This window comes from Pseudorca crassidens, chromosome 1 (assembly GCF_039906515.1).
Source record: "Pseudorca crassidens isolate mPseCra1 chromosome 1, mPseCra1.hap1, whole genome shotgun sequence".
NCBI lineage: Eukaryota > Metazoa > Chordata > Mammalia > Artiodactyla > Delphinidae > Pseudorca > Pseudorca crassidens.
Window position 1 is genome coordinate 22,307,552 of NC_090296.1, and position 20,106 is coordinate 22,327,657.

The window sequence follows — 20,106 nt, forward strand, 5'->3', positions numbered from 1 at the left end:
TTTTATTCGGGGACCTTACTGAGGACTGTATGGTGGGAGACAGCCTCTCAGATAGCTCTGAGGACCTGCTCCTAAGAGATAAGGGAGGAGCCAGGATATATAGTTTTTGCTGGGAAGAAAAAAATGCATGTAGTCAGACATCAAAATATTACTGCTAATCACAAAAATCAGACATCTCAAGTTAATGATTTTAGTGCTTTTCTATGTTTGGGAAGATGCAAGAGTCTGGGCTCATTGAAATTATTCCTTAGATATGCATCTTAACTATATAGAGCCAGTATCCTGTTTTTCTCCATCCTGAATTCCCCTCAGGGTGCACTGTTGGGGATGCAGCTGCAGTGGCTGGTGGCTCTATGGCAGACAGCATTCTTTGTTTACTGAATGGCAAACGACAGTCTTTGCCCACACTCTTGAATTCTTTCCACCAACGTTCAAACATGCTATAATATCTGAACATTAGAAAAACCAAGACTTGGCCCCCAGTGCCCCTCCGACAACCACCTTACTCCTCTACTCCCCTTCATAGCATTATTCTTTGGAAGAGTTGTCTCTATTCACTGATTTTGCTTCCTCTCTTTCCATTCTCTAATCGGAGTGTGACGAGGCCCTGGTCCCCTCCAGACCACTAAAGCCACTCTCCTCCAGGCGCATTCTAATTGCTGAATACCTGGTCAGTTCTTGGTCCTTACCTTACCGACCCCTCATGTATTTTTTTCCTTTCTCTGAAGATGCTTTCTTCACTTGGCTGTGGTTCCTCGGAACCTGCCTGATGTTGAAACGTAAGGTTGCCCCCAAGACACAGCCTTTATCTTCTGCTCTGTCTACACCATTCTCTAGTGACCTTTGATTCCATCTGTGTTGATGCCCAGGTTTCTCTGTAACTCCTGCACTGTAGTTGATTTAACCAACCTACTTATCATAACCTTTGAGTTCTTTTTGGCTTTATGTTTTTAAAATTATGATGATGCACAAATGCTCTCTTGGACATACCTCTTTTTATCTTCGTGGGAGCACTTCTATTAAGTAAACATCCCAGAAGTGAAAAAATGGGATTGAAAGGTGTATGGAGCTTTTCAATTCTAACAGATATTATTGAATGCCCCTCTACACTCCTGCCAACAGTATGGAAGTTCCCATTTACCTATATTCTGGCCAGCGCTGAAGGATTACAGGTTCAGGTAGGGTTTGGGGCGGGAGCAGGGGGGTGGGGGGTTGTTAAAAACCTTTCTAGCTTTCCTAAATGATTCTAATTGACTTTGCAAGAGCAAATTTCTACTAGTTTAAATATAGAGCAGCAGTCTGTTCATTATTATAAGTTTTCAAATACCGTTAAGTTAAATATCTTACTCTCAAGGTCTAAATAGATTGTGATACTATGTCATTTTTACATGAAGGTGCAGAGTTGACTTAACACATTTTTTTCCCTTTCATTTTAAGTGTCACATTTGATTACTGGCTATCATTAACTCAAATTGCATATTCAGTCAGCCTCATTATGCCAGAGCAGTGATTACCATTGTTTTTAAAACTGGTACTGTTTTCATGGCTGTTTTTAAAATAATAGCTTCAAAATTCTTAGAGAATTTCTCCATGGAAGAAAATTAACTGAAATCAACGCTATTGTGAGGAATATCAACTTGAGATTATTGACTTGAAACCAGCAAGTCCTAGTCAGTACCTTTTGGAAGACTTTAAAATAAGTTTAAAAGGTAACAGCAGTTTCCCTGTGGTGATTTTGCTTGGAGAAGATAGCTGAGAGATACAAATTTTCTTTCCACTAACTTAATAATAAACACATTATTTTGACCAAGATATTTCGGTTTTACTAAATTGATAAAGCAGGTGTACCCTAGGAGTTCTTCCTGCTTAAGTTAGTGCTGACTCAGTAGTAGGTTAAAACTAGTGCTGACTCCGTAGTAGGTTAAAACCTTTTGTTGCTAAAAACCTTTGGGTTCTCTCCAGTTTCTTTTCTGCTGTATTGTTCCATCACATGAAAACGAATGCTTTCCTGTATTTGAACCACTTAGAAAATATAAGTTCTGGCAAATTAGAATTCTTATGACAATTCTTATTTACTTTTAAAACAGAAATTTCTGTTATCATAGGGAAAAATCAAATATACTTTAAACCACTGTAGTTATTTAAGTTGAAATTCAAGTTTACAAACTGCAGTTGTACAGATACTATCTTTCCAAAGCAAATTTGAATCTAGTAGCAGTGCATGGGAGCGCCTTTTTCAGATTATGTAGTCAAAGTGATGCCTCTGAGGTTGTTGATAAAGGATGCTTTGCTTATATGTTGCATTAAAGATCATTTCTTAAAAAGTGGACAAATCAAAGGTGAAAAAGTTATTTGCCTCTGGTCAGTGATTACCAGGATGATGAATGACATTTATCTGGTGGTAAACCATTTTGAATTTGTTTGCCTTTCATAACTTACTGAAAATAATTTTCAAATTAGTCTTAGAATGTATTCTTCTTTACACAGGAAAGAAAGAGCATACATTTTCTAGCCTTTCAGAGCAGAAGTGCCAGGAATAAAATAGCAATTGCCATCTCCTAGACTCTTACCGCCTTACGTGGCAGGCACCATGATGAGTCCCTTACACGTATTATTTCAGTTCATCTTTGTGAGTAACTCTATGCAGCAAGGACTGTTATCCCTATTTGTAGATAAGGAGGTTATCTCCAAATAATTTTATGGGTAAGGAGAGAGATTAAATAACTTACTCAAAGTTCACAGCTAATAATCAGTAGGGTTTGAGTCAGGTGTTCTGACTCCAGAACCTATACTGTTACTTACTAAGCTCTGCTGCCTAATTAAATTCTCCATGTAAAAGCAAAATGAATGTTGGCATATATGTACTCATACTTACCGTATGGTTGGAGCCTAGGCTCAGGCCTGGCCCTTTGGTATTCTCATATACCTCTTAATTGGCATTCTTATGCATACTCTTGCCTTCAAATATATCTGTAAACTGGAGAACTTTCTTTTTGGCTACAGCTGAAAAGATGTCTAAGACATTTCACTTGTTTTATTTTTTGTTAGCTACCTTGAACGTAGCAGGAGCAAAGCTTAACTTGTCTCTCTCCTGATCCATTTCATCCCTACCCAGTAACCTACTCCTCCTTTAGTGTTCTCTATCTTAGTAAGGACAACCACCTACCCACTTCCTGAAGCCTAATACCTGGGAGCCTTCCTTGATTCCTCTCTCCTCTCATCTGCACATCTAGTCAGTAAGTAGTACCATATCTACTTCCTTAGCATCACTTGAGTACATCCACTTTTTTCATTTCATTGTCCTCTTCAGGCTACCATTACCTCTCGATTAGACCACTATCACAACCTTTAAACCAGTCACCTTGCATCCAGCCTGGCATTCCATTGTCCCCTCTCTAAGTAAAGTATAAGTATGCGCATGTCATTCCTACTTTAAACTCTTGAGTTTCCATTGTTCTCAGGATAAAATCCAAATTGAGTTAGTAAGACTTGTCAGGACCTCCCTAGTCTGGCTTCTTTGTGCTTCTTTAGCTTCTTCTCTTGTCCACTTTGACACTCACACTACGTGTTGTGAGATAATGAACCTTATTTTCTCTAATATGCCATGCTGTCTTTCATTTGATTCTTAACGCGTACTTTTCCCTTTGTCTACAATGCTTGTCCCCCTACCCCACCCCAAAGCATTTCATCCACCACCTCTTCCTAGACATCCATGAGGTTCAGTGTAAACTGCAGTTCCTGACGGGGAGCTTTCCTTTCCATAACATCAATCGTACTTGTGTTTAATGTCTCTCTTCCTTGCTAGGCAGTAAGTTCCATGTAGCAGAGACCTCTGCTCCACGTCATTTCCAGCACCTGGCATAATTCCCAGCACCTAGGAGATACTTGGAAAGAACTTACAGAACAAATTAGAGATATGGTTTTTTTTGTTTTGTTTTGTTTTTTTGCGGTACGTGGGCCTCTCACTGTTATGGCCTCTCCCGTTGCGGAGCACAGGCTCCAGACGTGCAGGCTCAGTGGCCATGGCTCACGGGCCTAGCTGCTCCACGGCATGTGGGATCTTCCCGGACCGGGGCACGAGCCCATGTCCCCTGCATCGGCAGGTGGACTCTCAACCACTGCGCCACCAGGGAAGCCCAGAGATATGGTTTTTACCCTTAACAAGCTCAAAGTCTAGTGGGAGCTAGAGTATTGTAAAGAAAGAAGCTCAGTGAGTGTGATCAGTACTCTAATAAAATGCTGGGGGATCACAGAGGAGTATGTGAGTGATTAACTTTGCCTGGGGGAGCATTGTCCCTGTGTAACTTTATATTATTGAAGAAATTGACTTACAGCATTCAGATAGGAAAAAAAGGAGAGTTGTGCTGAGCAGTGGAATTGATTCAGTTGCATTTGCCTTATTTTTTGCTCACTGGTTGGGCAGCTGTTTTCAGTAGACTTTTGATATTCTAAGGTTATTATCTCAAGACCTTCCAAAATTCTAACCTAGATATAGAGCTGGGTAGTCAGCTAGCCATGCTCAATAAGTTGACTCACCTTCACGTCGTCCCTGAACAAAATCAGTGCCGGGTCTTTTATGTTCCCCATTACAAATCATGTATCTGTGTCTTTGGATTCTCATAGTTGAAATTGACAGTGTTAAATCCATGAGTACCAGAGGTGCTGTTCATGTTTAGATTTTTTTTTTTTCTTTCCAGCTTTGACCGCCATTGAAGGCACAGCACACGGGGAGCCCTGTCACTTCCCTTTTCTGTTCCTGGATAAGGAATATGATGAATGTACCTCAGATGGGAGGGACGATGGCAGACTGTGGTGTGCTACAACCTATGACTACAAGGCAGATGAAAAGTGGGGCTTTTGTGAAAGTAAGTATTGCTCAGTAGGCGGCACATCCACATTGTTTTGTGTCTCAGGCAACAGTTTAAAGGCCTTTTCGTAGCCGTCCATTTTCCACCTTTGTGAGAAATGGTCAACGTCGATGACGAGGTTGTTGCCTTAAAGCCTGGACGTCAGCGCAGGAAGCGTGCAGTGTACTTACTTCCAGGCCGTCACTCAAGCGGCTTATCACATTTGTGCCTTATTTAGAGGTGGTTTTCCATTGGTGTGCACGGGTTGTTCTGAAACTCTCAGGCAGGCTGCTAAATTAATTAATGTGAAACATTTTTTGGCAATAAAGGAAATAGAACATTATGGTGAAGGCTAATTAATAGTGGTTAAAAGAAAGATAGGGCTTCCCTGGTGGCACAGTGGTTGAGAGTCTGCCTGCCGATGCAAGGGACATGGGTTCACGCCCCAGTCCGGGAGGATCCCACATGCCGCAGAGCGGCTGGGCCCATGAGCCATGGCCGCTGAGCCTGCATGTCTGGAGCCTGTGCTCCGCAACAGGAGAGGCCACAACAGTGAGAGGCCCGTGTACCACCAAAAAAAAAAAGAAAGATAGATCATACCTTTCCTAAATACTTGAGCGAAATGCACTGTGCTAAGGTAACATTTGACAAATATAGTATATTTAACTGTCCTAAGTGTTCATGTCAGTACGAAGGGACTGACTTCTAAATTCAAGCAAGCTGTGTTTTTGGGAAAAACTTTCTAACTAATAAAAAACAACGGAAAACCTTGAATATACCTCATTTGATACCAAATGACATTTTCAGAATAATGGCTCTGATAGACTATTTAGGCTTTCCTAGAATATGTCTTACAGTCCGTCTTTGGATGTAGGCCAGTATGATTAAGTACTCCAGTTTAACACATCAGATTTTGTTTTTATATTGCAAGAACAGCTCACTTCTGTTCCTGTAAATATTAGTCCTCATGAAATACTCAGATGTCTCTTGGTGAGTTCTATATTTCTGTTAAATGCTATATTACAGTAACAAAATAATTTTTGAGAAATCTGCAATAATTCTGTGATTTTCAGGGTTGTATTAGTGCATAGGAAAAAAAGTAGAGAACTTGAACACTAATTAATCAGGATCTGTAGTTAATAAAAATCAATTTTTTTACTAATTTTTGTTATGTAATTAATCAAATACTTTCTCCTTGTAAAATATACAGCATTTCAGGTGAGACTGAAGTGTTCTTTGACTACAACAGTATTTTTCTGTTTTTTACTGTCCTGATTTTAGCTGACCTTGGCATATATAATCATAAGCTCCTACTGAAATTTTAGTTGAATTATATAAAAAGTTAGAATTACTAGCAGAAAAGTACCCTCCAAAAGCAGGTTGATATTGCTTTCTCTGAAAGAAAGTGATTTCAATGATTTTCCTGCCTTATCTTTTGTCAGATAAAGGCCACACTGAAAACCATGTGTCTTTAGAGTCAGACTTGAAAATGGTGAAAGATCATGGATTATGTTTGCATGACTACCCAAAAGAAAGAATACATACTGATGTTTGATAAATAATTGGTGCAGAATTATCCATGTAAATTCAAAATGTAAATTTTATTTTTAGCTGAAGAAGAGGCTGCCAAAAGACGGCAAATGCAGGAAGCGGAAATGATGTACCAGACTGGGATGAAAATCCTCAATGGAAGCAATAAGAAAAGCCAAAAAAGAGAGTAGGTAGCACAGCCAACTCCATTCTTACCCTGAGATAGGCCATTACTGAGATAAATGGATAAGTACTTTTTAAATTTAATGTACTGCCAGAGACAAAGGATTTCTTAAGTTGCATTACAAGAAAACTCAATATGATATATGAATATTAGGGGCATTACTTTTATCAGATTTTAGCTTGTTGGGGTAAAAAGGTCCTAAAACCAGTCACAAGAATGAACAGTGAGCAAATGGCAATATTTGATTAAGTTATAGTAATTTCTCAGAGCCAGGAATACATACAGTATCCAGAATTCAAAGTGACATAAAACAAACAAGGAATTGCTGTCAGGTGTTTTCTGATTTTTTGGTTTTGCTTTGTAATTTTCTTGCAAAGTCTAGAATTTAGGAATGAAAGAATATAAAACAAGTGATTGTCCTGTAACATTTTATGTCCCTTTAATTTCAGCTGATTTTTGTTATAGTCTGTGCAAAGAAGACAGTTATGGTGATTATATCATTCATTAGATTATTTACCGGACACCATATTATAGTTCTCACATTGCAAATCTAGTTAACTTTTTTAATCGAATTTTTTAGGATTACTATTAGTGTAATTAGAATTCCAAGATATTGCAATAACAGAACTGGTACCTTATGTAAAAACAAAAGTAAGTTTTGTAAATAACGCTACTTTAGTAAAAATAAAATATCAGAGGGCTTCTATAGAATAAGGAAATTAAGCTGCATTTTAGGAGATCTTGAAAAAAATGGCAGCTCCAAAATATTGCTAATTTGTTTTTTCATTACTTCTGTTTAAAGAGCATATCGGTATCTTCAAAAGGCAGCAAGCATGAACCATACCAAGGCCCTGGAGAGAGTGTCCTATGCTCTTTTGTTTGGTGATTACCTGACACAGAATATCCAGGCAGCTAAAGAGATGTTTGAGAAACTGACTGAGGAAGGTTCTCCCAAGGGACAAACTGTAAGTATACTTTCCGTGGAGGATCTCTCCGCATACAGCACTGGTTTATTTTAACAGCGTGGTACTCTTCTTTGCCCTGACTTCCTTTAACAAGTAAAACTGTAAATATTAATTTTGTGGCAGATCATTTTCCCAGTCTTCTTGGACAGTCTTTTTCCTTAGTTTGAGAACATTTATAGTCACTTAAGGCGTTTTTGCAATTGCATCTTGCCAAAATTATATTTGTAGTTTTCCAACTTAAATCTTCAGAGAATTAAACGAAGGTAATTGTTTTTTATCTGAAATTACTCACCGTTGTATTTTTTTTTCCTAAGGTCAGGTGCTCCAGCTCCTGTTAATCTTGGTGTTTTTGTAAAAAGATATTTTGTTACAGAAGCAGTACATGTCCTTTATAAGGAAACTAGAAATACAAACTAAAAAAGCTAAGAAAGTGAACATCACATATGTACCTCCCAGACATAGGCACTGGTAATATGTTAGTCCATGCATACCCTCCCTTCTAGACCTTTCTCTTCGTGTAAATTCTTTATTAAAATAAAATGTCATTGCCTACTGTTCCATAACTTGCTCTTTTCAATCAATAGCCTTTAGCTCTTCCAATTCCAGTAAACTTTTACATCATATAACACCCATACCATATTCGTACGGTGTTGAGCGAAAACATTTTCTTTACATCTGTTTTGTCCAAATCAGTATTTGGTCCAGGACTATACTTATATTTGGTCGCTACTTCTAGCATAGCCCGCACCTTTCTTTTTTTTTTCTGTGTTAGAGATAGGGCCAGTTTTTCTACAGAATGTTCTGCCTCAGTTTGTCTATTTGTTTCCTCATGGTGTCCTTTAGTTTGTTTCTTCATCATCTGTGTTTCCTAAAACTGAATGACACAGCTAAAGGCTGATGAACTCAAGTAAAATGTTTTTAGTTAGGCTACTGTGTAGCAGATGTTCTGATTCCATATTGCCCTTTGAGCCAGTTGATACATAATATCTGCTTGACTCCCCACTAGTAATGGTAGGATTGATGCCTGGATTTAGGGGCCACGTTTATTTAAAATGCCCTCAATAGAGGGAAGGGAAAGGGGCTGGGGATTGAGTTACTAATCAATTATACCTATGTGAAGAAGCCTCCATAAAAATCCCTCAACTCTGGGGTTTGGAGAGCCTCCAGGTTGGTGAATACATCCATGTGGCAGGAGGTGGTACACTCCAACTCCATGGGGACAGAAGCTCCTGCGCTCAGGACTCTTACGGACCTCGCCCTTTGTACCTCTGCATCTGGCTGTTTATCTATATTCTTTATATTGTCTTTTAATTTTGTTTATACGTTTTTTCATGTAAAATAAGCAACTTTAGTTGAATTTATTCATCTTTTCTTTTATGGTTTCTGGGTTTTGTGTCCTACTTACAAAGGTGTTTTGCCCACTTAAAAAAAAATGCCTTCAATAATAAAGATTTATCAATGGTGTGGGATTTGCTTAAAGATAACACAGAATTTCTAGTCACAGAGGAAGTCTGTTTTCAGACTATAAACAGTAAAGGCATTTGGACCATTGTTTTCCACAGGACTGATAACCTGATCAGTATGCAACTCTTATGTAGTCTTGGTTTTGGTTTATAAACAGGTTATATCTTAATTGCTCCCCTTTGTTTTCAAAGCTTTTTTTCCCTTTTTACATAAATCAGGTTATGTAAAATTCACACATATATTCTTTATCTTCAGACACATTCTGTTCTGAGGAATGGTTTTACTTTTAAGGCATCTTTTCCCTCTAATAATAGAACCTTACAATGCCACAGTGCTTTATACACTGCAAAGCACTCTCTCCACCATAATTAATTCTAGCTGATGAAGCAAAGCACCACATCACAGTGGCTTCACACAGCAAGGAGTTATTTCTTGTTTATGCCAGCTCCCATGCAGCTCTCCTGCCTGAGTTACTCTTCATATGGTGACTCAGGGTCAGGGGCTGCTTCCGTCATGTAGCTATATACCATCTGGAACATGGGGCTTCCAAGCCATCATGAAGGGAGAAGGGAGGACTGGAGGATTCTCTGGGATGTTTTTAAGGGCCAGGTTTGAAAATGGCTTGCATCCCCTCTGGTCACATCCCAGGCAGTGGCCCTACCTAACTTCAAGGGAGGCTGGGAAATGTAGAAGAGCTCGTGGCTTTTGATGAGAATAGCACCTGCGTTTACAACTTTAGCTTATGCTTTCATGTCATCAGGGATAATCCTCAGAGGGCAGAGGGTAGAACCTTACCAATACATTGGTTGGTTGGGATTTTTTAAGAAAACTGTGTATGCTCTAGTGTTGTAAAGTGACCTTTCTCCCTTGATCCCTTCAACTTAGCCCCTTGCTGCCTCTTTTTATTCCTGCAATAGCTTATTTAGTAATCTCTTACCCACTATCATTGTGTATCACCCTTCACATAGATAATATGTTGATGTAATGGTATAGGAGACATTTTGTTTTCATAATAGCTGTTCATCAAGAATCAAGTAAAGGTCATATTTAAATGTGTTCAGCTTCAGTTTTCTAGTTGATGTTTTATTAAATTGTCTTTAATCTTCAAGCTAAGCTTTTTTAGTTGCTTAAAGTTATATTTCATTGTGTAATTTGTAAAACCTTGAATGCATTTCTGAGGCTTTTTAATTCCACAGCTGTGCATATTTGCAACTGTTCAAATCTTTTAGCATTTAAAGATTCTTGCATCTTTTCATGGTTCATAAAACTGTCTGCCTTTTATCATTTTGTTTCAGGCTCTTGGCTTTCTCTATGCTTCTGGACTTGGTGTTAATTCAAGTCAGGCAAAGGTAATATTATTAAAACTTTATTGTATATTATAATTTGAATTGGGTAAATATGTAACTATGTTGAGTTAAGCATCTTTTGTTCTTTCACAGGCCCTTGTTTATTATACTTTCGGAGCTCTTGGGGGCAACCTAATAGCCCACATGGTTTTGGTAAGTAAGATTTAAATTGAAGGCTAATAACATTGAATAGTTGGTTTACAAGTGGCCGCAACTTTTCTAGATTTCATGATTGAAATTTACTTATATTCATTAAGACCCAATTTCAATTGAATGTCCTTCAGCTTCTTGTTAATGGATACAGCAGTTGAATCTACGTGTGGATGAAAATTGGTAGAGTCCACAGTTTGTCTTTAAAATGATTAGTTTGGCTGATTTCCCTTAAAATAGAAATCTGATAAATGGTTCTTTTTCAGTTTTCTATAAGTTGGAATTGTTTGTCAGAATCATTTTTTAGATTGGGTTATGACAGATTTTACATTTAAATAGATGAAGGACTAAATATACAAATAACCAGTGTCCTATAAAGTTCATTACAGAGTATTTCTTATGTATTACCTGATAGTGTTGATCACTTAAACGGCTTAGTGTTAAAATATAGAATCTTTCCACCACATTTTTTTTTTGCTGAGGTGTTTAATCTGCCTTCTACTTTATAAATTGACTTTGGGTGAGTCCACATGACCTCTGACCCATATTACTGTTCCAAATGAATATGTAAGTTCGTGCAGGAATGTAAAGAATAGATTGAGCAGAAATGAGACTGAAAGCAGAGAAACCAGTCCAAAATCTGGAGGGGTCTTTAGGCCTGGTCATTGATGGGATTATGACACTTAACAAAGAAGGAAAATCTAGTTTTCTGGCCAATTGGGTAGATCCTGGATAATTTTCCCTATGTGTATTCCAAAAATATTTACTGAATACTTGTCATTAGAATTCCAAAGATCAGTAAGATATAATACTATCGCACAACAAACTTTTAATGTAGAAAGGGAGACGTGAGTAAGGAGGTCGTTACAATACAGCATGAGAATGTCAGGGAATCACCTAAAAGGCACCTCACCCATACTGGCATTGGAAGGAGATACTTCTGAAGAAACGAGCAACTAAAACGTTGGGAAATAGAATGCCAGGTAGTCTGTCAACAGGACAGGTAGACAGGATTCATGTAAACAGCTGTACATCACACCAGGGAGCTTGGGCTTAGTCCTGTTACAGAGGGAAACTGCTGAAGGAGTTTCAGTAAGTGAAAAACAAGGGTGTTGCTCTAGGTTTCTGAAACACTCCTTACTAATTTTGAAGTCTTTTTCACTTGTTTGTTTAATCTCCAGGAACGTTTATTCCTCAAACAGTAATTGAAAAGTTATTTTTAGATGAATTTTCAAGAAATATTAGATATTTTTGACACAAATCTTTTTAAACTACTTATCAATCTCCTTAAATGGTGGCTACAAAACAAGAACATTAAGTATCAATATTATACATGTTATGGGTCTTCCCTGGTGGTGCAGTGGTTAAGAATCCACTTGCCAATGCAGGGGAAATGGGTTCGAGCCCTGGTCCGGGAAGATCCCACATGCCGCGGAGCAACTAAGCCCTTGCGCCACAACTACTGAGCCTGCGCTCTAGAGCCCGCAAGCCACAACTACTGAAGCCCATGCACCTAGAACCCATCCTGCGCAACAAGAGAAGCCACCGCAATGAGAAGCCCACGCGCTGCAACAAAGAATAGTCCCCGCTCTCCGCAACTAGAGAGAGCCTGTGCGCAGCAATGAAGACCCAACGCAGCCAAAAATAAATAAATTTATTTTTTTTAAAAAGTTAAAAAAAAAATACATGTTATTATACAGTCATTCCCTAAGGATTGTTAAAATTGGTAAAGCTATTTGAGTCTGTGCTAAATGGCTCCAGAGAGCTCTGTCTTATGCTCTTTATAATTAGCTATCTTCCCCCTTATTCTGAAGTCATTTATTGCTGGTATTACTGTGCCTGTTCTAGTAGTCTCTTGTCTTCCCTATTTTGCTAATTTGTTCCTTCTTTAAGAGCTACTTTGGAAGATTAACCTGTTTTTGTTAAAATTGTATCTGAAGTAAAATTGAAATCTATTCTAAGAGCCCAAGCAATTTCCTCTTATAGGTAAATGGGCACACTGCATTACATAAAGTTGATGGCATCTATTTTGATTGCTCTCGGAACTTTATTATTTATTTCCTAGTTCTTAGCCTGGCTGTTGAAGTTGCTGAATAAGTTACCTCAACGTAAAACTCAGGATAAATGATGTAGCCAAGTACTTGGATCAAAGGACAGCAAAATTACATTCTGCCTGTAGTTAGCTTTATTTGTTCCCACAAGAATGCCACTGAAGCATGTGAAACTGCCTTCTTCTCACCTGAAGTTGTATTACAGGGTTACCGATACTGGGCTGGCATTGGGGTCCTCCAGAGCTGTGAATCTGCACTGACTCATTATCGTCTTGTTGCTAATCATGGTATATACCTTTTTGCCTTTCACCTTACCAAAACCAAAAAAGAATCCAAACAGAATTAATTTTAAATACATCTATTTTCATTGTACTACTTGAAATACTGTGACTGTTTCTCTCAAGTAGAATCATCTTTACACTAGTTGATTAAGAAGTACTTTTCAAAAATTTGCTTTGGGTTCCACTTCTTAATATTATGTGGGGAAAAAAAACCCTGAATTTAGATTACTATTTTGTACTCTATAGACCACTGTGGAAACAATTTCCTTTAACATAGTGTCTGTCAGCATTTGGCAGCTGGAATTGTACTTCCCCCTGTGGGACAGTCCCTCTGACTTTCATCCCCATCATTACTTTGTCCACATTTCAGTTGCTAGTGATATCTCACTGACGGGAGGCTCAGTAGTACAGAGAATACGGCTGCCTGACGAGGTGGAAAATCCAGGAATGAACAGTGGAATGCTTGAAGAAGATTTGATTCAGTATTACCAGTTCTTAGCTGAAAAAGGTGATGTGCAAGCACAGGTATGTGTTTAAACATCTCCCGCGAGATCTTACTGCCTTGTATGTGACAGCCTCTGGGGGCAAGCACTTATATCTATAACATTTTCACGGAGCTATTATTAGCTACATGATTACCACACTCTCATGACCTTCCCTTTGGACTCACCTGGGATGTGGCCCAGGCATATTGATGGTTCCGTGAAAGCTGGCCGGGGAGACTCCGCTGTGCACCCCATTTGGAAACTGCTGCTTAAATGGAGCGGCGTTGCGGTGGTGATGAAGGCTCTTCCGGGGGTCACCCAGGATGGAAACTGTCACCCCCCCAAACAAAAAGTCTCTGGCACATTTGAAATTTCAGATGCTCTTCAGAGCTATCCCTGTTTCCTTTCCTTATCTTAGACTATAATTTTCTCAAGGTCAAGGACAGAAGTAGGCTTGTTTAATGTAAACTGTATGATATATTCAGTACATCAAAGTATCATGTATAATATGCTGTTTCATTGGTTGTTTTGATGATATTAAAATAAAAAGGAGAACTTCACTGTCCATTTTAAGAACAGTTAATTTTCAGACTAATAGAAGGGAATATTTTTTTAAAAAAGAAAAAAACTTTAGCCGTATCTTAGCTCATGGAAATTAAAATAAAGTTGTCTCTTCTGATTATACATCTTTCTTTTATATGACACCAATTAAAATTCAAAACACTCTAAATGCTTAACAATAGGGAATTGGCTCAAATATGACACTCCAATATAATGGAATTCTATGCGGTCATTAAAAATTATGTAGAATACTACTTAATGTAGAAAGCTGATTTCAGTGTATTAAGTGAAAATCTCAAGTTAAAGAAAAAAGTGTGTGGTATAGTATATCATTTTCTTTTTTTTTACTTACTGAGTTATGACATGAATACAGAAAAGTACACAAAACTGAAGTACAGCTCAATGAATTATCAGCAAGGGAGCCTCTTGTGTGGTGTAACTAGGACCCTAGAAGCCCCTCTTTGGAACTCTTCTTCCCTAACTCTTTCCTCTTGCCTGTAGGTAACCACTGAGCTTGCGTCTAACACCATAGATTGGTTTGGCCTGTTTTTGAAGGAGTCTTACGTAAAAATAAATCATACAGCATTTTTTTGGTATCAACTTCTTTTACTCAGCATTATGTTTTTGTGAAATCAATCCATGTGTTTTCACATAGCTGTAATTCATTCATTTGCATTGCTATATAGTATTTCATTGTATGAAACTACCACAATTTATCCATTTTATTCTTCCCAGATTTGGGCTGTTACAAATAATGCTCTGCATTTTCTTGTACATGTCTTGTGCAAATACTGTCTCAAATTTTCGTAGCTTTATAGAACTTGATAGCTAGTATAATACATTCTCCCACTATCATATTTTCATTATATTTAGCTCTAATTTTCATCGTGATTTCTTTTGACCTGGGTGTAATTTAGAAATGAATTGCTTAGTTTCCACATACAGTCAGCCCTTTGTAACAGCAGGTTCTGCATCCAAAGATTCAACTAACTGTGGATCAAAAAATTTGAAAACAATTTTTTTTTTCAGAAAGTTCCAAAAAGCAAACTTTGTCACACACTGACAGCTATTTACGTAGTATTTACATTGTATTGACAACTATTTACATAGAATTTACATTAAGTATTATAAGTAATCTAGAAAAGATTTAACGTGTACGGGAGGTTGTACATGGGTTACGTGCACATACTATGCCGTTTTATATAAGGGACTTGGCATCTGCAGATTTTGGTATCTGTGGGGTTCCTGGAACCAGTCCCCCATGGATGCCAAGGGACAACTGTACATGGGAATTTTCTGCTTACCTTTTTTGTTGTCGATATCTGGCTTAATCTACTGTAGTCAGTATATGCTCTGTATGACTTCAGTTGTTAGAGTTCTTGAAACTTGCTTGATGCCCCATCTTGGTCAGTTTGGGCAAATATTCTGTGGGCTAAAGACAATGTGAATTTCTACAGTCGTTGGGTGTAGTGTTTGATATGTGTCAGCTGTCGTGTTTCTTAATCCTACTGTTCAAATCTTTTGAATCCCTACTGAATTTGGCTGCTTTTTCTGTCAAATGCTGAGACAATATTGCTGAAATTTTCCACTCTGATTGTGGATTTGTCTCTTTCTCCTTTTAGTTTCATCAGTTTTGATTTATAGATTTTAAGCCATGTGGATGCGTAACTTAATATTGTTATCTTTCTGTTGAGCTAACTTTTGTATCATGAAATGACCTCTTTTATCTCCAGAAATATTTTTTACTTTAGTTGTATTTTGCCTGATAACTGGCATAGCTACACTACTTTTTTTTGGTTAGTATTTACCCAGAATATCTTTTCTATCTTGTACTTTCAACCTTCTAATGTTTAAGGTATGTCTCTTACAAGCATCATATGACTAGTTTTGTTCATTTTTCTTCATCCATTCAGTCTTTTAAGTAGAGTAATTAGTGATATATTTGAGTTTCAATTTTCTATCTCACTTTTATTTTGCTTTTCCAAGTTCCTTTTTCTCTCCTTTCTTACCCTATTTTGGTTTGAGTTTGTCTGTGTTTTAATCCTATATGTTTTTGAACCCCACAAGATACTATTATTTTATATAGTCCATCCAATTTAGATTTACTCACAAATTTACATTTCTCTTGTTCTTTATTTCTTACTGCATCTCCAAGTTTCCCAGGATAATTTTCCCTCTTAAAGAATACTCTTGAGTTCAAAAGATTTGAACTTTTCTTTAGTTTGTGTGGAAATGCCTTTATTTCACCTCTATTTCAGGATACTTTGCAACTAAAAGCGGACATTTTTAGTTTTTTTTAAAATGTAGGATATGAACTTCCCTGGCGGTCCAGTGGTTAAGACTTCGCCTTCCAGTGCAAGGGGTGTGGGTTCAGTCCCTGGTTGGGGAGCTAAGATCCCACATGCATCTCAGCCAAAAAACCAAAACATAAAACAGAAGCAATGTTGTAACAAATTCAATAAAGACTTAAAAATTGTCCATATCGGGCTTCCCTGGTGGCGCAGTGGTTGAGAGTCTGCTTGCCGATGCAGGGGACACGGGTTCATGCCCCGGTCCGGGAAGATCCCACATGCCGCGGAGCGGCTGGGCCCGTTAGCCATAGCCGCTGAGCCTGCTCGTCTGGAGCCTGTGCTCCGCAACAGGAGAGGCCACAACAGTGAGAGGCCCGCGTACCGAAAAAAAAAAAAAAAAAATTGTCCACATCAAAAGAGTCTTTAAAACAAACAAAAAATGTAAGTTAGAGTAATATCTTAGGGAATTAAGACTAAATGTTTAATTTTCTGTGTTGTGAACAGAAACCTTTTTTTGTGACCAAATGGTTTCTTGTTGGTCTAATTTCATTACATGCCAGAGGCAGGTGCTGCCATTTACTCTTGCCTCCTTTTTCATTTTCAGGTTGGTCTGGGACAGCTGCATCTGCACGGAGGCCGTGGAGTAGAACAAAACCATCAGGTAACCTTCCTGTTCTTAGGGCTTTACATTTCATATTGTAGCAAGAAATGATGCTCCAGATATATTTCTTGCTAAGTCATTGACAATATCAAGCTTTGTGATTAATGGATGTTGGTAACATCACAAATGAGCTTTCAAGATCTAACCCCTGAGGAAACTGAGGAACAAAAATGTGATCATACCTCGTAGTGATGGGAAAGGTTTCATTAATTCCAAAACCTAGTTCTCAATACGGCCAAAAATGCATCAACAGTGTCTTGGTTTTCTATAGGTATTGTGATAGAAGTATGTCTTAGAAAACTCCTATTGGAAAATATTTCCTAGAACTGAGGAAAATTCAGTGTTGAGTTTGTGAGAAATTAGGAGTGTACAACTATAGCGGTCAGATCCATATCCACTCACCAACTTCGGTCTGCTTTTTGTCCTGTGTATCGCTCGTCTCTTCCCTTGTTGCCATCAATATACGTATCACTTGTGTGAATAATTACCCGCCTGCATTTCCTAAGCAATAGCCTGTCTTTGTAAACTGTGCATCTGATCGTGCAGTTCCATTGCTTAAAACTCTCTTGAGTGGTCTGTGATTTCTAGTAGCTTGGAAACCAAAACCTTTAACATGACCTCCAAGGCCTTGTACCAGTCTCTATTTACCTCACCAGCCCCTTGCTTTCTGAGTCACAGGCACACGGACCTTTTCTCAGGTCTTTGAAAATATTAAGAACCTCCCTGTCTCCGGACTTCTGGAAGGCCAGTCCCTCTGACTAGAGTGAATATTATTATCCCACCTCCTTTATTCACATAACAATCCTAGTCATTCTCCAGAACTCAATTCCAGGATCTCTTCCCCTGAATGTCTCCACTGACCACAACCCCACTTCAAGAATAGGTCATGGACCACAGTTATGACTTCTGAAAATCTGTATTCCCTGTGGCCTTTGTCCATTATAAATTAGTTAATTATGTAATTGTTTCCCCTGCTAGAATATAAGGTCCAAAACAGCATGAACTATGTCTGCCTTGTTTGCCACTTCATTCCCAGCACCTGGCAGTGCCTAGCATGTATAATATTAAGTTCTCAATAAATGTTCTTCAAACTAATGAAACTGTTTTTCTACCACACCAGTTAAGTATTCTAATTAAGGTTATTTCAAGCACTATATTATATCAACTTTAAGAATTAATTTGTAACAAAATACATTTATCACTAAAACTATACCAAATATTGATGCTTTTTAAAACTATTATTCAAACAGCATTTTGACAACTTTAAGTGTCTTTAGGTCATTAAAATTACATGTCATTCGGCCAGTGAAGCATCAGATGAACTGGTTAGTAAAAAAGTGTCAGGTGAGAGAACAGAATTCTGGTTAAGAATTTGCTACATACCATTACACAACAAGTTTTGGGATATTCTTGGTGGTGTATGCTGCCTACCTGTGAAACAATTACACAGTGATAAATTTTCACAGAAGAAAAGGAATTCCCAATATATAATTGCATGAATTCAACTAATATTTGAGTACCACCGGTCCCATTCACTGCAAGGCATTCAGGATACAATGCTGGACCTTACCCTTGGTCCTTACCTTTACAGAGCTTCAAGTTTAATAGAAGCATTAGGTAATTTTTAAATGATCACACCAACAAATATGTAATAAATTGTGGTTATTGTTACAAAGGAGAATTAATGAGTCCAATGATAGGTTAATGAGGGGGAGGTGGCACTTGTCTCTGAAGAGATGTGGATGACATTTAAGTTGAACCTTGGAGGTAATACGATCATTCCAGGCCAAAAAGAACAGCATGTGTATAGGTCCTGAGGCAGGAAGGAACATGGCTGGTGTACCCAGAGTGCAGGGAACAAGGTGAAACAGTACTGAGATAAACAGTGTCTGGTCACGTCAGTGTATTCCCTGCAGCACTTCAAGGGGCTGGAAGGACCAGCATGTTGAGATTTAAGAACAGTCGCTTTGGATGACCCCAAGAATAAAAGCAGAAAGATCAGGGAGGGGAGCATTCCAGAAGTTCTGCTGAGAGATAATGCAGCTTACACTAGAATTATGGGAATGGAGGATGGTAGATGGATTCAAGATGTATCAGTATTTGGTGGTGAAAGAAATAGGACTTAGTGATGGATTGGATATGAGAGGGAAGTGGGGTGGGTACCTCAGACATCCAGGAGACGTTGTGTTGTCATTTACTTAAACTGAGATATACTGCAGTATAACAAGATTTTTTAAAATGTTCGTGTGGTAATTATTTTGGTTAAAAGCCAAGGGCAGGTTCTATTAACAACTAATAATTTTCATAAATTCCTTTCTCACAGAGAGCATTTGACTACTTCAATTTAGCAGCTAATGCTGGCAATTCTCATGCCATGGCCTTCTTGGGAAAGGTACTGTACATCCTGTGAACATTTTCTGTAATAGCAAGAGGTGTTCACATAGTAAGCACGTATTGTATTCATCGTCTACAATTTACCAAATATAAGCTGGAAATAAAATTTCCAATACAAGCGTATGATATCTTGTCTTAAGATAAGTGCTATTCTGAGGCATTTTCTTAAGTAACTTAAAGGTAACATAGCATTTGCTTGTCAGTATGTTAATTCTCCATCGAAGTTAGCTATCACTGTCTGCACCCCTACTTTCTGTGTATTATACACAGTAATAAGGAATTTATTCTTTATGCTGTGCAGTTTTTTGCTAAGTCTGTCATAATTACCTGTTTACTTTCATGCTGAATAAGAGACATTTAGAGTGTGTTGAAATGTGTCTGCAAACCTTTTAATTGTCTTAAATATGATAGCCATCACCCACGTCTCAATGCAGTTCTTTTCTCAAGCAAGGGAACCTTTAATCTAGATACTTAATGAATAGATTCCATATGTCATGGCATAACCTCAAAACTTCCTTTTTTCATTATTTTGAAAATTAACACATTATAAACCAATGGATATTTTCATCTATAGCCAAGTCCTAAGGTTAGGAGGCTCAGATAGACTATATCTCAAAAGCTTTTACAAAGAGAAGATCTAACCAGTATTTGCCACAGCTAGTAATTTGGGACCTGAGAACTTTACATTTAGACTTCCTGTTACAGCATAGAAATTGGTATTGCCTATCTTTTTTTTTTTCATTTATTTATTTATGGCTGTGTTGGGTCTTTGTTGCTGTGCGTGGGCTTTCTCTAGTTGTGGCGAGTGGGGGCTACTCTTCCTTGCGGTGCACGGGCTTCTCATTGCGGTGGCTTCTCTTGTTGTGGAGCATGGGCTCTAGGCACGTGGGCTTCAG

At 38.1% G+C, this 20,106-nt stretch overlaps 1 protein-coding gene across 2 annotated transcripts in view; it reads left to right on the forward strand.

Moving 5' to 3' along the window:
- Positions 1–20,106, forward strand: part of SEL1L (SEL1L adaptor subunit of SYVN1 ubiquitin ligase) — a 56,710-nt gene that overhangs the window by 18,005 nt on the left and 18,599 nt on the right. For both annotated transcript variants that reach the window (XM_067728739.1, XM_067728750.1), the window contains exons 4-12: positions 4,698–4,865; positions 6,459–6,564; positions 7,364–7,526; positions 10,286–10,339; positions 10,430–10,489; positions 12,743–12,824; positions 13,189–13,343; positions 16,760–16,816; positions 19,140–19,208. In XM_067728739.1, coding sequence (XP_067584840.1) covers positions 4,698–4,865; positions 6,459–6,564; positions 7,364–7,526; positions 10,286–10,339; positions 10,430–10,489; positions 12,743–12,824; positions 13,189–13,343; positions 16,760–16,816; positions 19,140–19,208 — 914 coding nt within the window. The remainder of the gene's footprint in view (positions 1–4,697; positions 4,866–6,458; positions 6,565–7,363; positions 7,527–10,285; positions 10,340–10,429; positions 10,490–12,742; positions 12,825–13,188; positions 13,344–16,759; positions 16,817–19,139; positions 19,209–20,106) is intronic.